Source organism: Chrysemys picta, chromosome 13 (genome assembly GCF_011386835.1).
Source record: "Chrysemys picta bellii isolate R12L10 chromosome 13, ASM1138683v2, whole genome shotgun sequence".
Classification (NCBI taxonomy): domain Eukaryota; kingdom Metazoa; phylum Chordata; order Testudines; family Emydidae; genus Chrysemys; species Chrysemys picta.
In genome coordinates this window covers 41,670,966-41,690,597 of record NC_088803.1, presented here as the reverse complement: position 1 = coordinate 41,690,597, position 19,632 = coordinate 41,670,966, and the positions used below count along the sequence as shown (strand labels likewise).

Genomic DNA, 19,632 nt, shown 5'->3' with positions numbered 1-19,632 from the left:
GCAGCTGCTGTGTCTACACTCAGAGCCGGCCAAGGGGGAGGCTTGGGCATGCCTTCATTGTGCCTTATCCCTGCCTTCCCTATGGTCAGCGCCACAGGCACCCCCTTCTTCCCCCCAGGGTGAGGGGAGGCCTGTACTGCTGCACAGGCTGAAGGGTCCTGGCAGGAGTATAGAACCCCTCTTCCCCCTTTTGCTGCCAGTGAGCACCTCGACTCACAGTGGTGACATCAGGGCTTCTTTTTTTAGGACTCAAGCACAGCTCTATATAGCAGCCTTCATGCTAAACATCCTCCCCCCTGAGAAAATAACAGTGGCCTGCTCCATGAGAAGTGGAGGTACAAGGGCACAAGGAACCTTCCTTCCATACCCTCCTTACGCCCCAACTTATGTAGTACATCTAGAGACAAGGCTGAATTCAGTCCCTGTGCAAAAACCCCTTCCTCCCTACTCACAGGGGAGGTGCTCGCTACCCATGGGAGTGGCAGGGAGGAGATGGGGCTGGGCCTTCAATGCTCCCTGTACCAGCCCATCAAGCAGGATTGTAGTACAGGAGGAAGCAGGTTCCACCGATGGCTAGTGAGCTCCTGTGCTCACCCTGGGGCAGGCAGCTTGATATAAGTATAAGTAAACGAATCAATATGAGTTCAGATGCATTTGTCTGCCCTGTACTGCACTCATCACTACAGTTATCTAGACACTAAAGTACCTCCTCAAAATACCAATATTTACAGCCTGGAGAGGAGGTAAACTTTGTTGAGGGAGTGAAAAGGGCAGTATGTCCTAATGCATTTAAAAATGCACTTCAATTTTAGTTTATTTAGTTCATTAGTGAATATGTCACCAAAGGGTACAGAAATATTTCTCTTTCTACTGGTTTCTTTCCTTTTTTCATTGTAATATCTGCACCCCTGGTGGGTGTGGAATAGAGGGTAAAAAACTAGTAACTGATAAGATCTTAGGCCCCAAGTCAACAATGCATTGAAACAGTGCTGAATCAGAATATCAGTGAACTGAATACAGGAGTGGACTACACTTATGGTACAATACTGCATACATCATTCCCGCATGAAATCTCTTCTCTTGCCATGGTTTAGTAGATTATAATTAGAGCTGGTTGAAAAATTTTGACTGTTCAAAATTTGTCAAAAGTTTTTGATTTTTTTCCAATTATTTTTACAAAAAATATATGGATTGTCAAAAAATTGTAAGTTTGACAGTTCCAAGAAAAAAAATTATTTTTTTTTTGCAAGAGAGTTTCTAATTTTTGTTATGATGTTTAATAATGAAGCTTTATTTCAAGAGATGTAAGCAAAAATTAAAGAAAACCCCACAAACCCATTTAACAGAAAACAACCCACAAGCTTTAAAGGCTCCAGGTTCCATATTGGTTATCTGATCTATAAACAGACTTTGCATGTGTTGTCATTCCTTCAAGCATGACAGACTGGAGTCATTTAAAACAATTGGGGTGTGCTGTTTGCCATGAAAAAGGAAGAGCAAGAAGAAATGGCAGGGTTAGTAACAAGCCCACGAAAGCTTATGCTCAAATCAATTTGTTAGTCTCTAAGGTGCCACAAGTACTCCTGTTCTTTTTGCGGATACAGACTAACACGGCTGCTACTCTGAAACCTATATAATTATGATCTATTTAGAAAGAAGGAGCATTTCTCAGTCCTTAATCAGGGACATTTGATACAAGGAAAGTACAGAAAACTATCTGGATTAAAATTATATGGGGCCCAATTTTCAGTGGAACCTCAACCCAACCTCAGCTTGTATGAACACTTCTTTTGCATACCCCATCCAGCAGTCCCATGTGTGCACCTGCATACCTAGCTGGTCGGACTTTTGCTTTTTCACTGTGATCTTCTGTTAGCGATACAAGGCAGGTGAGGTAATATCTTTTATTGAACCAACTTCTGTTGGTGAGAGAGACAAGCTGTTGAGCTTACACAGAGCTCTTTTTCGGGTTCTTGATAGATCTTCTACGTCCTGCTGCTCTTCATGTAGGCTTTTGAAATTAAGACAATTGGGCCATCTTCTCCTCTCTCCTTTTGCAGCATAGAAAGGTGCAGAATTGTCCTAAACACATGGAGTAGGTGTGGGGAGGCCCCAGGAAAGTGAGAGATAACTATGCACCCACTGTGAAGTTGCTTCTTGTGCCTCTGGAAAAAGCTCAGCTCCCTCAAGATAGGTGGATATGGGCAGCCCAAAAGGGGAGAAGTTGAGGAAACAGCCCATCTCTGTGATGTGTTCCCCTCTCAGGATAGAGTGCAGTTTGAATCATCACTTGTTATTGTTCTGGGCACAGAAACACAAGCTGAGCACTCTCCCATGCCAGGAATTCAGCTGACCAGTTATGGCCAGATTCTGGCCCTCGATGCCATCACAGCACTATGGAGAGGCTAGAACAGGGGAAGGAACCTGGCTTATTGTATGTGGTCGGTCCTACTTACTGCAACAGGACTGCTCACATAAGTAGGATTTTCAGGAGCAAGCCCAACAAATAAATTATTAACGGAGAAAGGGAACCTGAGTGTTAATAAAGGGGGAAAAGAAGAATATGCCCAATCGTTGTTCAAAGAGTCGTTTATATGTAAGACACTGTAAACTGAAATTGAATTCACTCATTTTCATGTGTATAAATCCATAGGCTTGTGATTAACTGATCTATTAGCCTCTTTAGTGCTAACAATTACAAAGTTATCTACTAGGAACAGATCCCTAACTGGTCTGCTTGCACTTTGCTCATCACACTGTTGTTTGTTAGTTACAATGAGATCCACTGCATTTGAATTGTCTGCTAACGGAGTCCCTAAAGCCCAGAGCCCAATCCTGCCAGGTGTTCAACATCCACAGATTTCAGAGAAGATGGGAATGGTCAGTACCTCTCAAAATGCACTTAGGACATTGCAAGATCAAAACCTAAAGGTGTGTGAGGACTCACGCTTTTATGTTATTTCTTTTAGGTATTCATGTAAAAGATATTTGGGAAGGGGGAGGTGAATTTTTTGCACAGCTCTTTAGATAGTTTATGAGTCATCAGTGGTGCCAAAATTGTAAATTATGAAGACAGTCTAGGGGCCACATTTTCGAAGAGTTCCAGATTTTCAGAAAAGTTTAACATGGTAGATATTGCGCTCTTTTGAAAATCAGACTGTAAATGTGCTAACGGCAGCTACTAAGCACTTCTGAAAATCTGGCCCTTATTCACTGCCTATATGGGAAGTGAGCTTCTTTGAAAATAAATTCCCAATTCTGAGTGTGAGCATAGGAAAACTCTCCTGATTGTACTGTTTGGAAAATCTGGCCTCTCATACATGAGAGACAGCTCTGTGTGGCTTAAAAAGCTAGAGTTATTGTTGATGTTTGCTGGTGGTTTGAGAGGTTTTTTTAATATTGTTTGTGGTTTCTAGATAAAAATTATTTCTGGAAATTGCACTATATTGAGGAGCAGAAGTTTTCTTTGTATGTTGTAATCAGACATTGCGACTTCAAAGGCCAAAATCTCAGCCATTTGTTACCGTCCACAAGCGCTAAGCCATGTTAATAGAAAAGGGGGGTTGTTTTGGATGCTGCATGCAACTTTACTTGCTATGTGTGTTATATTCTGTAGCTCAGAACAGTGTTCCTCTTGCCATCTGCAAATGTTTACTACATTAGAAGAGAGGGGGCAAAAAGATTTGTATAAATGCTCGATTGTTCTGAATATGTAGGCTGGATAAGTATGGCTGGAATTGGGGTTGTGACTCTTGAGAGCAACAGGATGCAAATCACAAGTGTTACTTTTACATTCCACTGGAAATTAAACAAGCTGGGTCTGAAGAAACTGTGCTCCTTTTTTAGGACATAGATGATTGCAACCAAAAAGCCGTGCAGCAAGGCTCAGCAGGTGTCAATACTGACGAGGCAGCAGTAAAACAAGAGAACCCCAAGGCATTTGCCACAACAGACAACAATAATTCTGTCATGAGTTTCTTTAAAACGCTGGTAAGTCTTTGCCTATAGTTTTGCTATATAGGGAACATCTAAGAACAAAGACTGCTTATTAAATTCCAATCTATATGCTTCTATGAATGTCTAATATGCTCATTATCTCGGGTACCAAAGATTAATGTTGTAAAACTGAACTGATGCCGTAGAGAATGCTTAGATTGATAGGGAGAGAAAGAGACTGTGCAATAGTTACTTAATGGTACTGATTAGGAAAACGGCCTCTACTCTTATAGACTATTTTAGAACCCAAGTCATTCAGTTCTGTTAAAAATATTTTCCGTGAGTTAAAACTTGCTTTGAAAATGTCTAAATATACAAACAAAACAATCATCAGTTACTGGCAGCACAAATGTAAGTCAAGGAAGAGACAGGAAAACCATTAAGTACAAGGAAGAATAATAGTTGTTAATGAGAGAGGAAGCTGGGTAATGAAAATACTAAATTAGCAGTGCAAAAGGACAGCAAATGCCATAGGTCATGATTGGGTTCACCTTTAGGGAATAATAGAACCTGCAGGTTTGTCTAATGTATTTTTTATTTTTATTTTGTATCTTTCCAGACACTGTCTCAAAATTACATTCAGGAAATGAATTCATCTCATATTAATATGCAATAAGTCTTTCCCATTTGGAAAGCAAAATAGAGTTTGATATTTGTAGGTTGCATGTGTATTCTTTCCCTTATTGTCATAGATAAGCCTGCTGGGTTCTAACTGATGAAATTTCAGATCCTTCCTAATAAAAGAAGCTGAATTTGGACATATTTCATCCACTATTACAGTATTTTGTTTTCTCAAATATTTAAGGTTTCACCAAGCAAATCAGAAGCCAAAAGTGACTCTGAGGACAAGGTAGGCAGTTTGCTTGATGTTTTTCTCTCTGTTATTACCATTCCAGTGTGCTCAGATTGGTTTCAATGCTATACTTTCTTCTCCTGTGCCTTCCCTTCCTCTGTACATGAGGTTACTGTTTGTTGTAATGAAACAAACAGTAACCTTTCAGAAATAAAATACAAAAGAAGAAAGATGACCATAGACTAGTCTATTTTTTCCATTCTGTTTCAAATACTGTGCTGAATGTACTACTTAATTCACTTCCCGTGTTAGATGTTTGAAGCTGAAATAGTAATATTGTTATATTGGAAATTATTTAGATTCTCAAACTAGATGAGTTTGGGGTTTCTGGATGAAATTCTGGCCCCACTGAGTTCAATTGCAAAATTCCCATTAACTACTATCGGGTCAGGATTTCTTTATGATTTTGCTTATACAGATGTGCAAAGCTGCCAGTTTTCACTTCCTATTATTTAAATGTGAATATAGATATTTTTCTTGAGGCCTTGCATACAGGGAGACATTCTCACCTGTTTGTACAGAGGGTCACAGAAGTCCTTCAGCACAGCAGAACTGTAGCTATTCTGTATAGGGTGTGGCCAGCAGTGGAACAGGTCTATAGGAAGATGACAACACATTCTGCTCTTGAAAAAAGAACAGGAGTACTTGTGGCACCTTAGAGACTAACAAATTTATTAGAGCATAAGCTTTCGTGGACTACAGCCCACTTCTTCGGATGCATATAGCTATATGCATCCGAAGAAGTGGGCTGTAGTCCACGAAAGCTTATGCTCTAATAAATTTGTTAGTCTCTAAGGTGCCACAAGTACTCCTGTTCTTCTTTTTGCGGATACAGACTAACACGGCTGCTCCTCTGAATTCTGCTCTTGCTGGAGCTGGGGTCTAAACCAGATGCCATTGGTGGGAACAAACCCACAAGGGGTCTGATCTAACTCCCATTTTAGTCAGTGGGAAGACTTCCAGTGATTTCAGTGGGACCAGACCTGACACCTTCATTGTGTGTCTCTAGCATCCACACTAGGCGCATGCTGTAGTTGGAGGGGCTGTACTATTCCTACTAAGCAGATGAAAACTGTACCCTGCTCCTGATTTGTGAGGTAAATTCTGCCCTCCCCCCACCTCTGTATAATTCTCTCATTTATTCAGGCATTTGAGGACATGGGGAGGTGAGAGTCAGTTTCTCCATGATGATTTTAAAATGGGGTAGAAAGAATGTCCAGACTCTTCTAATGTAATGCAGCGTGCAGACTGCAGTCTCTCCTACAGTGACATTTCCTTCCCACCGCCTAGCAGCTCGTGAAAATCAGCATAACCTTCATAGGCACAGACTTTATTGGAGTTGCACGCCTTTATACTAGTTGAAGATATGGCCCGTTGTGCCAATTTCTACATGCTGTTACATCTAGAGTCTTGCCGCTGAAGTTATTCTGGATTTACACTGGTGTAACAGAGCAAAAATTGGCCCAGCAAATGTGTGAGCTCCAGGAATCGTTATTATTGTAGCTCTGTGAAGCATTATTATGGTAATAGTCTTATTCTTGTGCATATCTGAAACCTGGCATTGTCCAAAGTTTGGGACAATTGCATATGTTCTGGGGGCTGTTTTTAAAAGCACAAATCATTCTAATAGAAACAAGTATGCCTTGAAGGGCTGCTCTTGATCCCATTGTGAAGTCAGTGTCAAAAATCATAATGGCTTCATCATCAGCAGAATTGGACCATCTGAATATATAATGTAGCTTAATAATGCAATGTTACAGTAGCCTACCGGAAAACTGTTGACAGTGTGAATTAGACAGGAATTCCCGGTGAACCTGGTCATGAGTTCATATGACTATAACTAAATAACCTCCTACATTATTTTTATTCATTAGATTTTATCAAGTGCATTCAGAGAAATAGCATAAAGAGAATAAAACAGTTTCAAAAGTAGCATCAGACGTCTGTATATTCAGTAATAAAAAATAACCGTTAATGTAGTTCTTCTTTTATACCAATTTCCTGCTATTCTTTATGTCCCTTTAATTCTTAACAACCAGCCAAATGTTGATTGTTTGGACATGTCATAGGTCATGCACACAGTTACCTAACTTGTCCATGCAACTCTGTCAACTGCCCCTAACTACCAGGGATGAAATTTTCATAGGAGCCAACAGAAGTAAGGCACGCAAATCCAATTGAATTTCAATGAGATTTGAATATCTAGCTGTCTCAGGAGCCTCTTAAAATCCCAGCCTACATAGACAGTTGCATGCCTGACTTTGTGAAAACCAGACTGATATTTCTGCAACATATGACTGTAGATATAGGCACACTGAAGTTTGGAAACAAATATGCTGTTTGGGTTTGGTTTGCTGGCACACCTGTAAAAGTAAACATGTCCGGGTGCCTCCAGCAGGATATGCAAATCAGCCTTTGTGCACAATATACAGAGATTGCTGGGAGTGCTTTCTACAAAGAACACATTTTTACTTCCAATAATCTTTTTTCCAGAATTAACACCACGATTAAGCATTTAGATTGGCAAGACAAATAAATCCTCACTCCTAGTGAGAAATCATATTTTCACTCAATTCAAGAAAAAACTAAAATAAAAAGAAGATAACATTTTGTGTGTTTGGTTTGTTTTGCACTAAATTTTAATTCCCCCTTCCCCTCCCATTTCAAAATCAGTTTGGTAGGAAAAGAGCGAGGAACAAATAATGCATTTCTGATAGAGATGAATTCATAATCAATGATTTTGCTCAAAACAGGAATTTTGCCACTTTCACCATATTAAAAACCCTGTCAGCAAACAGGAGTACTAAAATTTGACCCTAATTCCAGTTAGGACTTGGTCCTCCCCTTAGTTAATTCAATGGGAGTTTTACCATCAACTTCAATGGGAGCAGGAGCAGGTTTTTCTTCATGAATACAACAGGGAACGGTTTTTATAGTGCAACCACTTTGTCCACAGAATAAGTTCTCTCTAAGTATGTGTCTTCATTGCAGAGTTAGCCCATACTCTTACCTGCATGTTGCCCCTAACTCCACTCATGTCTTCACCCAACTTCGGTTGTGCTTTCAACGCAAGCTAGCTGGCACAGCTGGTGCTTAAGGGTTAGAGTCCGGGTTCCACTTCATCTCAAACTGGTAATCCACCCACTTTGCAGTGAGGATGCATTTGAGTTCTGATAGTCCTCCAGAGTCTTCCCACAATTCCCCCCGGGACAAACAGATTCTCCCACAATTCACTGGGAAGGAATCATAGAGCATTTCTTCTTACTGCAGCACAAGAACCATGAAATATGCCCCCAAAAGTCTTAGTGACACAAGCTGTGTGCAGCACAGTGATGACAAAGTAACTTGAATCATAGAAGATTGGAGTTGGAAGAGACCTCAGGAAGTCATCTAGTCCAACCCCAACTAAATCATCCCAAGCCAGGGCTTTGTCAAGCCGGGCCTTAAAAATCTCTAAGGATGGAGATTCCACCACCTCCCTAGGTAACCCATTCCAGTGCTTCACCACCCTCCTGGTGAAATAGTGTTTCCTAATATCCAAGTTAGACCTCCCCCTCTGCAACTTGAGACCATCACTTCTTGTTCTGTCATCTGCCACCACTGAGAACAGCATATCTCCATCCTCTTCGGAACCCCCTTTCAGGTAGTTGAAGACTGCTATCAAATCCCCCCTCACCGTTCTCTGCTGCAGACTAAATAATCCCAGTTCCCTCAACCTCTTCTCATTAGTCATGTGTCCCAGCCCCCAATCATTTTTGTTGCCCTCTGCTGGACTCTCTCCAATTTGTCCACATCCTTTCTGTAGTGGGGGGCACAAAACTGGACGCAATACTCCAGATGTGGCCTCACCAGTGCTGAATAGAGAGGAATAATCACTTCCCTCGATCTGCTGGCAGCGCTCCTACTAATGCAGCCCAATATGCCGTTAGCCTTCTTGGCAACAAGGGTACACTGTTGACTCATATCCAGCTTCTCATCCATTGTAATCCCCAGGTCCTTTTCTGCAGAATTACCGCTTAGCCAGTCGGTCCCCAGCCTATAGCAGTGCCTGGGATTCTTCCATCCTAAGTGCAAGATGCTGCACCTGTCCTTGTTGAGCCTCATCAGATTTCTTTTGGCCCAATCCTCCAATTTGTCTAGGTCACTCTGGACCCTAACCCTACCCTCCAATGTATCTACCTCTCCCCTCATCTTAGTGTCATCTGCAAACTTGCTGAGGCTGCAATCCATCCCATAATCCAGATCATTAATGAAGATGTTAAACAAAACCGGCCCCAGGACTGACCCTTGGGGCACTCCGGTTGATACTGGCTGCCAACTAGACATAGAGCCATTGATCACTACCCACTGAGCCTGAAGATCTAGTCAGTTTTCTATCCACCTTATAGTCCATTCATCCAATCCATACTTTTTTAACTTGCTGGCAAGAATATTGTGGGAGACCATATCAGAAGCTTTGCTAAAGTCAAGGTATATCACGTCCATCGCTTTCCCCATATCCACAGAACCAGTTATCTCATCATAGAAGGCAATCAGGTTGGTCAGGCATGACTTGCCCTTGGTGAATCCATGTTGACTGTTCCTGCTCACCTTCCTCTTCTGTTGAGTTGAATCACACTGTCATAGGATTCGCTGTTTTTTTACAAGTTGTTATTGGCCAAAGTTATCTACTTGACTGGAACAAATCTGCCCTCAACTGAACGATCTATTCAACCCTATTCAACCATTCACAGTACTCCTGAAATTGTCCCACTATGTTCAACCCTTTAGTAGAGCGATGGGAATATCAAGAGCACTGCAGGACAGAAGAGGGTAAGAAGAATTTAATAGCAAACTCAACTATCATATAATAAAAGATCCAAGAGATAGGATGCAACAGAGTTAGGGGAAACTGCATGTCAAGGGAAGATCTAGATGTCAGGATGACATCTAGTTCTATGTCGGCTTCAGAGCTTCCTACAAAATATTTCATATTATCCTGCATGATCCAGTGAACAATAGTGTCTTTAATTTAATTGATGGCACTGTAGACCAAACAATATTTATTGCTTTGGGACCTGGACCACTCAATGTTCTTGTGGTTTCTATAAGTCAGTCAACTCTGATTGGTCAAAGCGTTCAAAAGCCTGTGATCAGCTGGTAGTTTACATTTTGGATTTGATTGGTCTAATCTGGCATATTCATATTTTTGAATGTATTAGGCCTGATTTTTAATTCATTTATAAATCAGGAGTACCTTGTTTGCGATAAATGGAGTTACAGTGGGATAAGAGATCAGAATTAAGCCCAAGACATTTGCAAATAGCAAATAAAACAAACTTAGATTTAAATAAATATATTTAATTAAATACATTCAATAAAAAAAATAAAATGTAAATAAAATAAAACAAAACATTCTACCATCCCACCTAAAATGAGATTATCATAATGGTCCCTTCTGGCTTTATAATCTATAAGCTTAAAGAGCATGTATAATACACTGCATGTTTTTATTGAACACCACCTTACTTTCATACATTTATAAAAAGGCTGAATTTTTCTAAGAGGTGGATAAAGGAGGAATCTTAACTGGTGTTACCTGTGAACTCTATAGAGTATTGGCATTAATGTTATTACATTAATGAGGTTAGTTTGGTTCAGGAAGAGAATTGGCCAAAAAGTTGTATGTATGGTTTGCAAAAACATGGTATTCTCTATTTTTAATTAATAAATTCAATAATTAAACCTGAAAAACTGAGAGGATTCCCTCTCCTCCCCCCCTCACATTCTTTCTCTTCCTCTCCCCTTCCCCTATCACCTCTTACTATTTTGCCACTTAGAAAGATTGGGGTGAGGGGATTAAAAACTTGGAAATAAATCACAAATTTTGGGTTGGTTTGTTTTCCTTTTTAAAAATTGGAAAATTTCAACAATGTCCAAAATACTGAAGAAAGTTTTCAGCTTTGAAAAAAGCCATTTTTTCATCTAAGAATTCCAACTGAAAACTTTCATGCAGCTCCACTCAAGAGGTTTTCAGAGATTCCCAGACAGGTTAGCTATTTTAACAGACCAGCCTTCCTCAGACAGTCAATGTAAGTGGTTTTGCTCTGGAAATTCCAGCTGTTTGAAGCCATACTTCTAGCTCTGGTATCAGAGAGTAGGATACTCCTGATTCATGCTCAGATTGGAAGATCATTCCCAGAAGCAGTGTCCTCTTAAGGCAGTGTTTCTCAAACTGGGGCCTCCACTTGTGTAGGGAAAGCTCCTGGCGGGCCGGGCCGGTTTGTTTACCTGCCCCGTTGGCAGGTCCGGCCAATCGCGGCTCCCACTGGCCGTGGTTCACTGCTCCAGGCTAATGGGAGATGCTGGAAGCGGCGCAGGCTGAGGGACGTACTAGCCGCGGCTTCCAGCAGCTCCCATTAGCCTGCAGCAGCAAACCACGACCAGCAAACCACGACCCTGGCGATCGGCTGGACCTGCAGACGGGGCAGGTAAACAAACCGGCCCGGTCCGCCAGGGGCTTTCCCTACACAAATGGCGGCCCCAGTTTGAGAAACACTGTCTTAAGGGAATATACAATGGGGTGACTTTAAAACATTTACTTCCTGATTTAAGAACGTTAGTACCTGCCCACTTCCTAATATTTCTCTGATTTTTTTTTCAACATGGCTGGTAGACATTTGCATAAGTGTTTTACACATTTCCATATATCTCAGAATGTTTTGCACATGCATTTTAGATTAATGCATTAATGCAAGATTAATACATCTTTATTATTTATACATATTATTCAGAAACCCTTTTTATATAACCAGCAGTACATTATTAGAAAAATCCTAAATAATAAAGATAAACCCTGACCCTGCAAAGATTTACACACCCACTTAATTTTAAGCACATGAATAATCCATCTGAACTCAAAGGGACTATTCATGTGCTCAAAATTAAGTAAATGCTTTAATCTTTGTAGAATTCATAATGATGAATTTGGGGCCAAATTTGGATCTCATTTATACTAGTTTAATCTGGAGTGAAATTAATCTTGGATTTAATTGGTTTAAATTAATTCCGACTTTGGCCCACTGGACTCAGATTAAACATTCACATACAAATTCGTCTCTGATTTGTAACTCTGTTCAAATCACCTGAATTCCACTGAAATAACAGAAAGAGGAGGTTTGCCAAGTGATGACTGTCAAATTTTGCTACTGTTCACCTGAAACAAAGTCCATGGGAACTGAGAGATAACACTTAAACAAAAAATATAACATTCTTTTGGCATGTTATTGTCCAGGTGGATGAAATGAAATGTTTGGCTTTAATACACCACATGTAAGTGTTTTATTATGTATTAATTAATACTTAATTATGTATAATTAATAATGCATTAAAGGAAATGGAGTATGTAATAGACTATGAATGCTGTTGCACAAAAGGAATCCAAAGTGGAAAAGGGCCATGGTGGGCATCCTGCTCAGAAGACAGCAGCAGAATCCCAAGCTAAAGGAGCCAAGAAAAAGAAGTCAGAGAGTCCCAAATTAGGACACAAAACATTTAGCAAATTCTTTAGGCATAAGGTCTGTATATGATTCTAGCAAAAGTGGAACCCTGAGCAGTAACAGATGGCTCTTCTCGCAGGGTGAAGTATTAAAATGATTGGATTTAATATGGTGCAACTGAGATCGGAATCTGGTCAACCCTTAAATCATTTGAAAAATAATTACATGAGCATATACCTAAAACCTATAGGAAAAAAGTGTTTTGCAACATGGAAAAACTTCCCTCATATACCATCTGTGAATTCAGGATTCTGAAAGAATCCCTCTAATCCGCTAAAACCTATGTTCTTTTATTATTGTAATAAGTCATTAACACTAACTAAACTTACAATGACCATAACCAGAATACATAGAAGATTGGCACTGACAAACAATGAATTCTGAAAAAAAAGATCTCCTTCAATGGGATGCTAGCTCTAAGGGCCCAATCCAACTTCCACTGAAGACAATGAAAAAAATCCCATTGACTTAATTGGTCTATTCACATGCTTAAATAAGGCATGTGCATAAATACCTTGCTGAACTGGGGCCTATAAACCCAAACATGCATTCAGTAGAGCTGGTTGGAAAATGGGATATTTTTCCTCTGAAATGCTTGAATTTGTATTGTAAAACTGAAACATTTTTGGCTGAAAACTGAATTTTGTTTTTGGTTGAAAATCTTTTTTGTTTTTCCTAATGAAACCTTGAGGAAAGCAGACACTTTCCATTAAAAAAATTCATGTAGCTGAAAATCCAGTTTTCCATAGGAAAAAGGAGTGTTGACAGAGAATTTTCAACCCAGTCCTAGTATTTAGTATGTTAGATCTTAATCAAAGTTTTTGTCTTAACAAGGATGATCAAGATTTATGTTGTGATGCACTGTGGTTGGGAGGCAAAGAACAGTAGCATTATATCCCAAAGAATGTAAAATCAGAGACTCTTTAGTTGAGGGGAGGAAAATAATATTAATTGCATGCAAAAATTCCACTCAGACACCCACTTGGAATGTTTTGGGAGTAGGGGGCTTTTATAATAAGTAGCTATGTTAGGGTTAGAGGTGGGGAGGAAGCCCTTCAAAACTAAAAAGAACATTTTATTCTCCACTGTTCACTAAAAGTTCCATGTTCCTTCATTTTTTTCTAGACTGGAAATGTTCATTAATTCTCATGGAAGGGATGACAGTCTTTCCGCTGCAGTTAAAACTATTGGGCACTGTCTAGACTAGGAAAATAGGTCATGTTTTGAAAACATGACATCTAACATGTTCTAACGAACACATTTTTAAATAGTGTAGAGTATTTAATGCATTTAAAATAAATTAGCTGGTCACAGTCTACCCCCTAGACCTCCCACTAGTGTCAAACATGACTAACTAATATGTTTTTAAAAGGTATTTATAAATGCATACTTTTTATGTTGAATCTCACTCCTCCTTCTGTGGGGATTTTTTTATTATGTTTTTCAAAGTGTGTGAGTGTTTTGTGTTTAAATATATAAGAAATTACCACACTATAAAACAAGTGTAAATAATATTGGGACCACAAATTGACACTCGCCAATGAAAAAGGTAGAAAGTTCAAAGTTGAGGCTAAAACACTACCCCGTTAGTTGTGGCAGAGGTCTCAAATCAGGACACTACCTTTTGTGCCACCACAGGAATGTCAGTCCTTTGTGTTGATTTGCTTCAAAATCTGAAATTACTGACATTAGTAACTTTACAATGGAGTGCCTCATGTCTTAATTTCTGGTCCTATGACATGACAAACTGTAATTTAAACATGACACATCTTCTTAGGCAATTAGATAAAGAACTAATGTATTTAAAATGATGGCTAATTGGTTTAATAAAATGTAACGGTGAACACTGCATTTTGAGAACACTTGGCTACTTGGAGTTTTTTGTATTTAATAGTCTTGTTAGCTTCAGTAATAATCCTGAAGTATCCATCCTAATTGAAAGAGGATAGCAATGGTTGAGATTTTTTTAAAAATCCATTGTTTTTCAGTGCTGTCACTTCTATAAAATACTAATTTCTAGTCACAATAAGCATATTTAAAAACAAGTTTCAAATGTTGCTTGTGAGCAGTAACTGGAAACATGTTAAGCCTGGTACCCCGGGATTTTGTTAGCTTTGATGGGATTCCCCCAGCTGAATCCCTGTGCATCACTAAATCCAGATCCTGAGTGTATATCGCTTTATGCTTAAATATAACTTTATTGATTTATGAAATTCCATCTGGGGTGGCGAGAAATAATTAATTAACTTTCAGGTGCTACAGTTGAAGTCAGCTTCTGGCATTCACCCTGGAGTTCTGTAAATTACTCTGGACCATTGAAGCTAACCACAAAAGGGGAAGTTCATGTCTCCAGCAGAACGCTCACACCTGTTCTTTCAAGAAATCTCCCAACAGCATGGCAGGGTGCCTAGAATTAGAGAAGCAGGAAGAGCATTTGCCTATATTCTAGTTTATTGATTCTCTTCCATTTACAAAATCGAGAATTTCCTAATATAAGATTCCCTATCATTTGGAGTGAGCAGCTCAAGGGTCATGATAACTGGTTCAGTGAAGTTTGGATCTGGTTGCATAAACTGCATGCTGCAAGGCTACCAGTGTCGCAATAACCCCAAAGATCACACTTTTCATGTGAACAAACTCCCAAATTGAAAAGCAAATCCCAGCCAAGACCATTGAGTTTTACCTGATTTTTTACATAAAATTATAAATTGGCCCTGGTAGGGAACTCTGTAGGGAGGAAGGGTGGTGGCAATGGAATCAACCTCCAACCACCAGTGCCGCCTCTCTGTAGCCACAACACCAGTTTATAGACTGGAAATTCCTAGCCCCTGGATCTACATAAGTGTGGACCTCATGGATTCTTCCCTAGGCTGCCCCAATGGTCTGCTCTGTCTGTTGATCATATTCAGAGATGATATATTCCAGGCACACTCCATGGCCTTTAAAGTGCAGAGATGCCCCACTGTGTGACCATTCTCTCTTTGCCATCTCCCTCTCCCCCTGCATAGCCTTACCACAAAACGCAGGTGCTTTAAAGGTGTGTGCAGACCTTCTGAACTTGAGTAAATATTACTCCCTAAAGGTCTCAAGACTACAGAACATTTACCTTCAGTACTGAATTAGGGCATACAGTGCTTTGCAAAACTCTGCAATAAGACCTGATGCTCAAACAATCATAACAACAACAAAAATCTACTTGCACTGTCATTTGTAATGGGCATAGCTCAAATATTAACCAGGCCTCAAAACAGAAATTAAAAACAAACATTACACGGCCCTGTATAGCCCCAAATCCATCCTAGACAATTCTCTACATCAGCCGCACCTAGTATAATCAGATCCAGCTACATTTAAAGGCCTGATTAAGCAATTATTGCAGCACTATTTGCAATATCTTATCTGCATTTTGCTACAAAACATAGGCCGCAGTATAGCATTTATCACTCAACATTTCTTATCCCAGAAATTAAGACCCAGATTTTCAAAGACACCATTTTGCAAACAGTCCCCATCTATAAACATAAACCAGTGTTTGTACACATGCATTGAGGGTTGTATGTGCATACATGCATATGCAGGTGCACACACACAAATGAGTGCCTTTGAAAAGCTATGTCTACTTTTTTTTTTAATTTGTTATGACTTATACAAGGAAATGAGTTGGAGATTTTTTTTTTTCTTGAAATTACAAGTCTGTGAAAATAAATGCACCAGAACTGGCCACAAAGCACCTGACATGAAACTCCAGTGTTTCTAAAGATATAAATAATTGGGTGGGAAAAGGACACAAAATGCACCAAATAAAGGTGACTGATGTACTAGTGGATGAGTTTGAGCTTGGTGATTTCCATAAATTAAGTATGAAAGCCCAACACCTTTTAGTAGCCAGCTCTACTCCAGTAAGGTAGAGCTGATGTAGTGTGTATCATTCTCTATTAAAGGGCAATTCCTGTAGGTCAAGCAAAAGGTTTATTGCTGGAGCTGCTCAAACTACAGCTGCCTTGTTTCTTAAAAAGGGTAGGGAGAAGCAGGGCAGTCCAATTCAATTTACATGGCAGCCGGAGTCTGGACTTTCATACACACAAATATTCACTGAAAAGAAAATGATTAGAGATTCAACCAATTCCTAAACTGTGTAACTGTGAAGAATGGTATTGTTCAAAACAAACTTGCCTTTGTGTTTTGTTTCCCTTTAGTCCACAAAAGAGGCCCAACAGACAACTAATGTCCAAGTGAGTAGATGATGCCGTCATTTTTTAACTAATGTCACTGCCACATCCAGTCTGACACAATGTATGAATGTAACAGTTAACAGACTTTGCAGTGGATGGATTTCTACTTCATTTACATCTTCCTTGCCATGAGTTCACTGCATTACTTAACTCTGAAGTGTATGGCAATGCAATTTGTATGACTGATGCTGTACAAGTTGTGTTGTACCGTGTTATATTTCTTGGGTAATCATGGTTTATTGGGTCATAGCTCTTGTCATGAGCGATGCTTGAGTGTGTTTTGAGTCCGTTTTCCTTTACAAAGTGTTAATGATGCTGTAACGATTGTTGTGTATGTCTCTAGGGTGCTGAACAACAGCCTGTCACCTCTGTCAATGTAAAATCTGAAAAAAATGCCCCTCCCTCTCAAGAATCACAGACCACAAAGCAGAATGCAAAAGCCTCTGAACCTGCAACTCAGCAGCAGGCAACAGCAGCAACTACCGAAGCCCCCAAAGATATGACTAAGGAGAGATCTGCACCTCCTTCCACACCATTGAGCAAACTCTTCTGGAAAAAGGTATGTCTAGATTTCAGAATTGTTTCCTCTACTCCCCACCTCCCCAGTTTTGGGAGATGATATAACTGGATTCCTGATGAAGGAACCTAAGCCAAGAAGTTAAGCAGAGTCACATTTTTAAACAAGGTAGGTAAGTGTGAATGTCTGTGCAGTTACCACCATTGTGCGTGTGCTTTGTGCAGTTGCCTGTGCAAATGGCTATTGATGGTTATTTGCACATGTATTTACTTTACTAGTGTGTAGTTATGACTCTTCTGGAAAAGTCCTATATGATTTAATAAAGAGTCATAACTTTCTATAGAATTTTTGAACTAACCCTATGATAGGTGATATAAATCTCTATTAAATGATATAGATTGGTTTCAAAATCCTTTAGAGATTATATTATTCTTTAATAAATTCTATAGGTTTTTAGAGTAATTTCCATAGAAATCTATTTCTTTTTATAGGAGTCACTTGATTTATTTAACGGTCTGAAAATCTGTCCCTCTCTGGGTCTGTTTCTTCTGCTGGGTTTCAAACAAGAATGAACTTGCTTATAAGTTTGTGGGTTCAGATTGACTGCTTGGCAGCCCTTAGTTAAAACAGTGTATTTGATAGAAACTAGCAGGAATTATGAAAATGAAGCTGCAGTTTCTATGTTTCTTTGTGGTACATATACAAAAAGCTGGGCCCTTCTAATTTTATTTACCAGAGGACCTGCACTAAACTATACTGATTCATTGTATTGTGAGTAACTGCCCTCCTGGGCTACTATTCAGATTTAGATGCCAACAATGAAATGCTTCCAAATAAATAGATACTGATTAAATGAAGCCCATGAGCTTCTTTGTCTATAATTTCTGTAATGGACAGAGGAATTGGAGACATAGTTTGTGTATGCCACTGACACTGAATATTTATGGTGCTTACTAGTTCACAGATGAAGCAAGCATGATTTGCTTGTTTCATTTCACATCCAAGACAGTTTAAAGCAGTTGTCTGGGTTTATTATTTTGCTATGGCGTTGGGTGAATCAGGTATTTGTAATGAAAGGAAGCCTGTAAAGTGGAGAAAGAGATATCTGAGAGCTTTCATATTGTTACGGAAACCATATCCACTTTCTGAATATGTCTGGCTCAACTGAGCCTCAAGATGGGATAAGAAGAGAAACAGCTGAAAACAAAGGGACAAATCCATTATGTTGTAAATCCATTGATGTCAATGGGAGTTGTACCAGAAATTCACTTAGTCCAAGTTGTCAGTTTTTAATAAATAAGTAACCTAGTCTACTGTGTAAGAGGAAAGAAGGGAAATGGAGATCCGTCCCTGAACATTAACTCTCATTGAAGATTTATCGGCCAAAATTCCATTAGGACTAATAAATGAGATTCTGCCCTCTACTGAGGGCCAACACAAAGCCTCTGCACTAGGGGAGTCCCACTAAAGACTTCTCCTGAGGGCTTCTATTGGACTCAAGTAGTGCAGAGACCTTCTGCACGGTGGTGAGTTCCATCCACTGTGAATATCAGCTGCCCTCACACACCACAATCCCGCCCAAATATGTCAGGCCCAGGCAACTCCCTCCATTTGTTTCTTTATTTTTTTTAACCTCTGTCAATCTGAAGGGAGACTGAAGGGGTATAAAGACATCTCAAGATCCTTCCTGGCATGTGGGCCATCTTTGAGCCCACAAAAAGGGCTTGACTATCCTAACTAATGTTCCTTGTGGCCCTCAAAATTTGGAACAAAAATAAATACTATCACTGCAAGACAAGAGTCTCACCAGTGCTCTGGCTCCATCCCCACTCCACTTATTATGTTCCTCACCATCCAAATGGTGTTGGGTGATCAGAGTAGAAATTTGCCCCAGTAGTGGACAGGGACTAGAGAGAGCTCTGCATATCTCTGTGCAGACCTAACATAGGCTGCAGCAGATATGGGTGACTATCACAACTTTCTGAGTATAGATGGGCCTTCACCAAATGCCTGACTCTAAAGACCCGTGAACTTTTGAGGTCTTTGAAACCTGGACCCAAATTTTGCTGCATGGGTCCATCTCTGCCTAATTTTGAACTCTCCAAACTTCCTGATTCTGCAAACTTTGGCTGGAAGTCTTATGAGAACAAGATTTGTTGTGAGATTTCTAGTCTTTCCTGCTTCCAGATGGGATAGAAATATCATGAGCTCACTGGAGCCAAATAAAGGGACAATGAAAAATAAGAGAAATTGGGGAAATTGCCCAACTTTTACAAAGCTCAGAAAAATTCTGTTTTGAATTTTGTCTGAAATTCCTGTCTTGCTTTTTATTTAATCCAAACCAGTGTTTGTCTAGCTTTAGAAGTCTCTTGACTTTTCTCAGACAAGTTGAAAAATATTTGCATTGTTAGCTGAACAGGTGTTATTTTTAAATGTTTTGTTTTCTCGGTAGGAAACAAGACATATTGTAATTACTTCATAATAAAATTCCTGGCT

At 39.6% G+C, this 19,632-nt stretch overlaps 1 protein-coding gene across 13 annotated transcripts in view; it reads left to right on the top strand.

Moving 5' to 3' along the window:
- BCAS1 (brain enriched myelin associated protein 1) overlaps nucleotides 1–19,632 on the top strand; it is a 90,493-nt gene that overhangs the window by 36,391 nt on the left and 34,470 nt on the right. For 8 of the 13 annotated variants that reach the window (XM_042858358.2, XM_042858359.2, XM_042858356.2 and 5 more), the window contains exons 5-9: nucleotides 3,847–3,990; nucleotides 4,802–4,846; nucleotides 12,265–12,405; nucleotides 16,584–16,619; nucleotides 16,963–17,178. In XM_042858358.2, the coding sequence (XP_042714292.2) occupies nucleotides 3,847–3,990; nucleotides 4,802–4,846; nucleotides 12,265–12,405; nucleotides 16,584–16,619; nucleotides 16,963–17,178 (582 nt within the window). The remainder of the gene's footprint in view (nucleotides 1–3,846; nucleotides 3,991–4,801; nucleotides 4,847–12,264; nucleotides 12,406–16,583; nucleotides 16,620–16,962; nucleotides 17,179–19,632) is intronic. The other 5 variants (XM_065566046.1, XM_065566043.1, XM_008172485.4 and 2 more) reach the window with 1 other exon arrangement.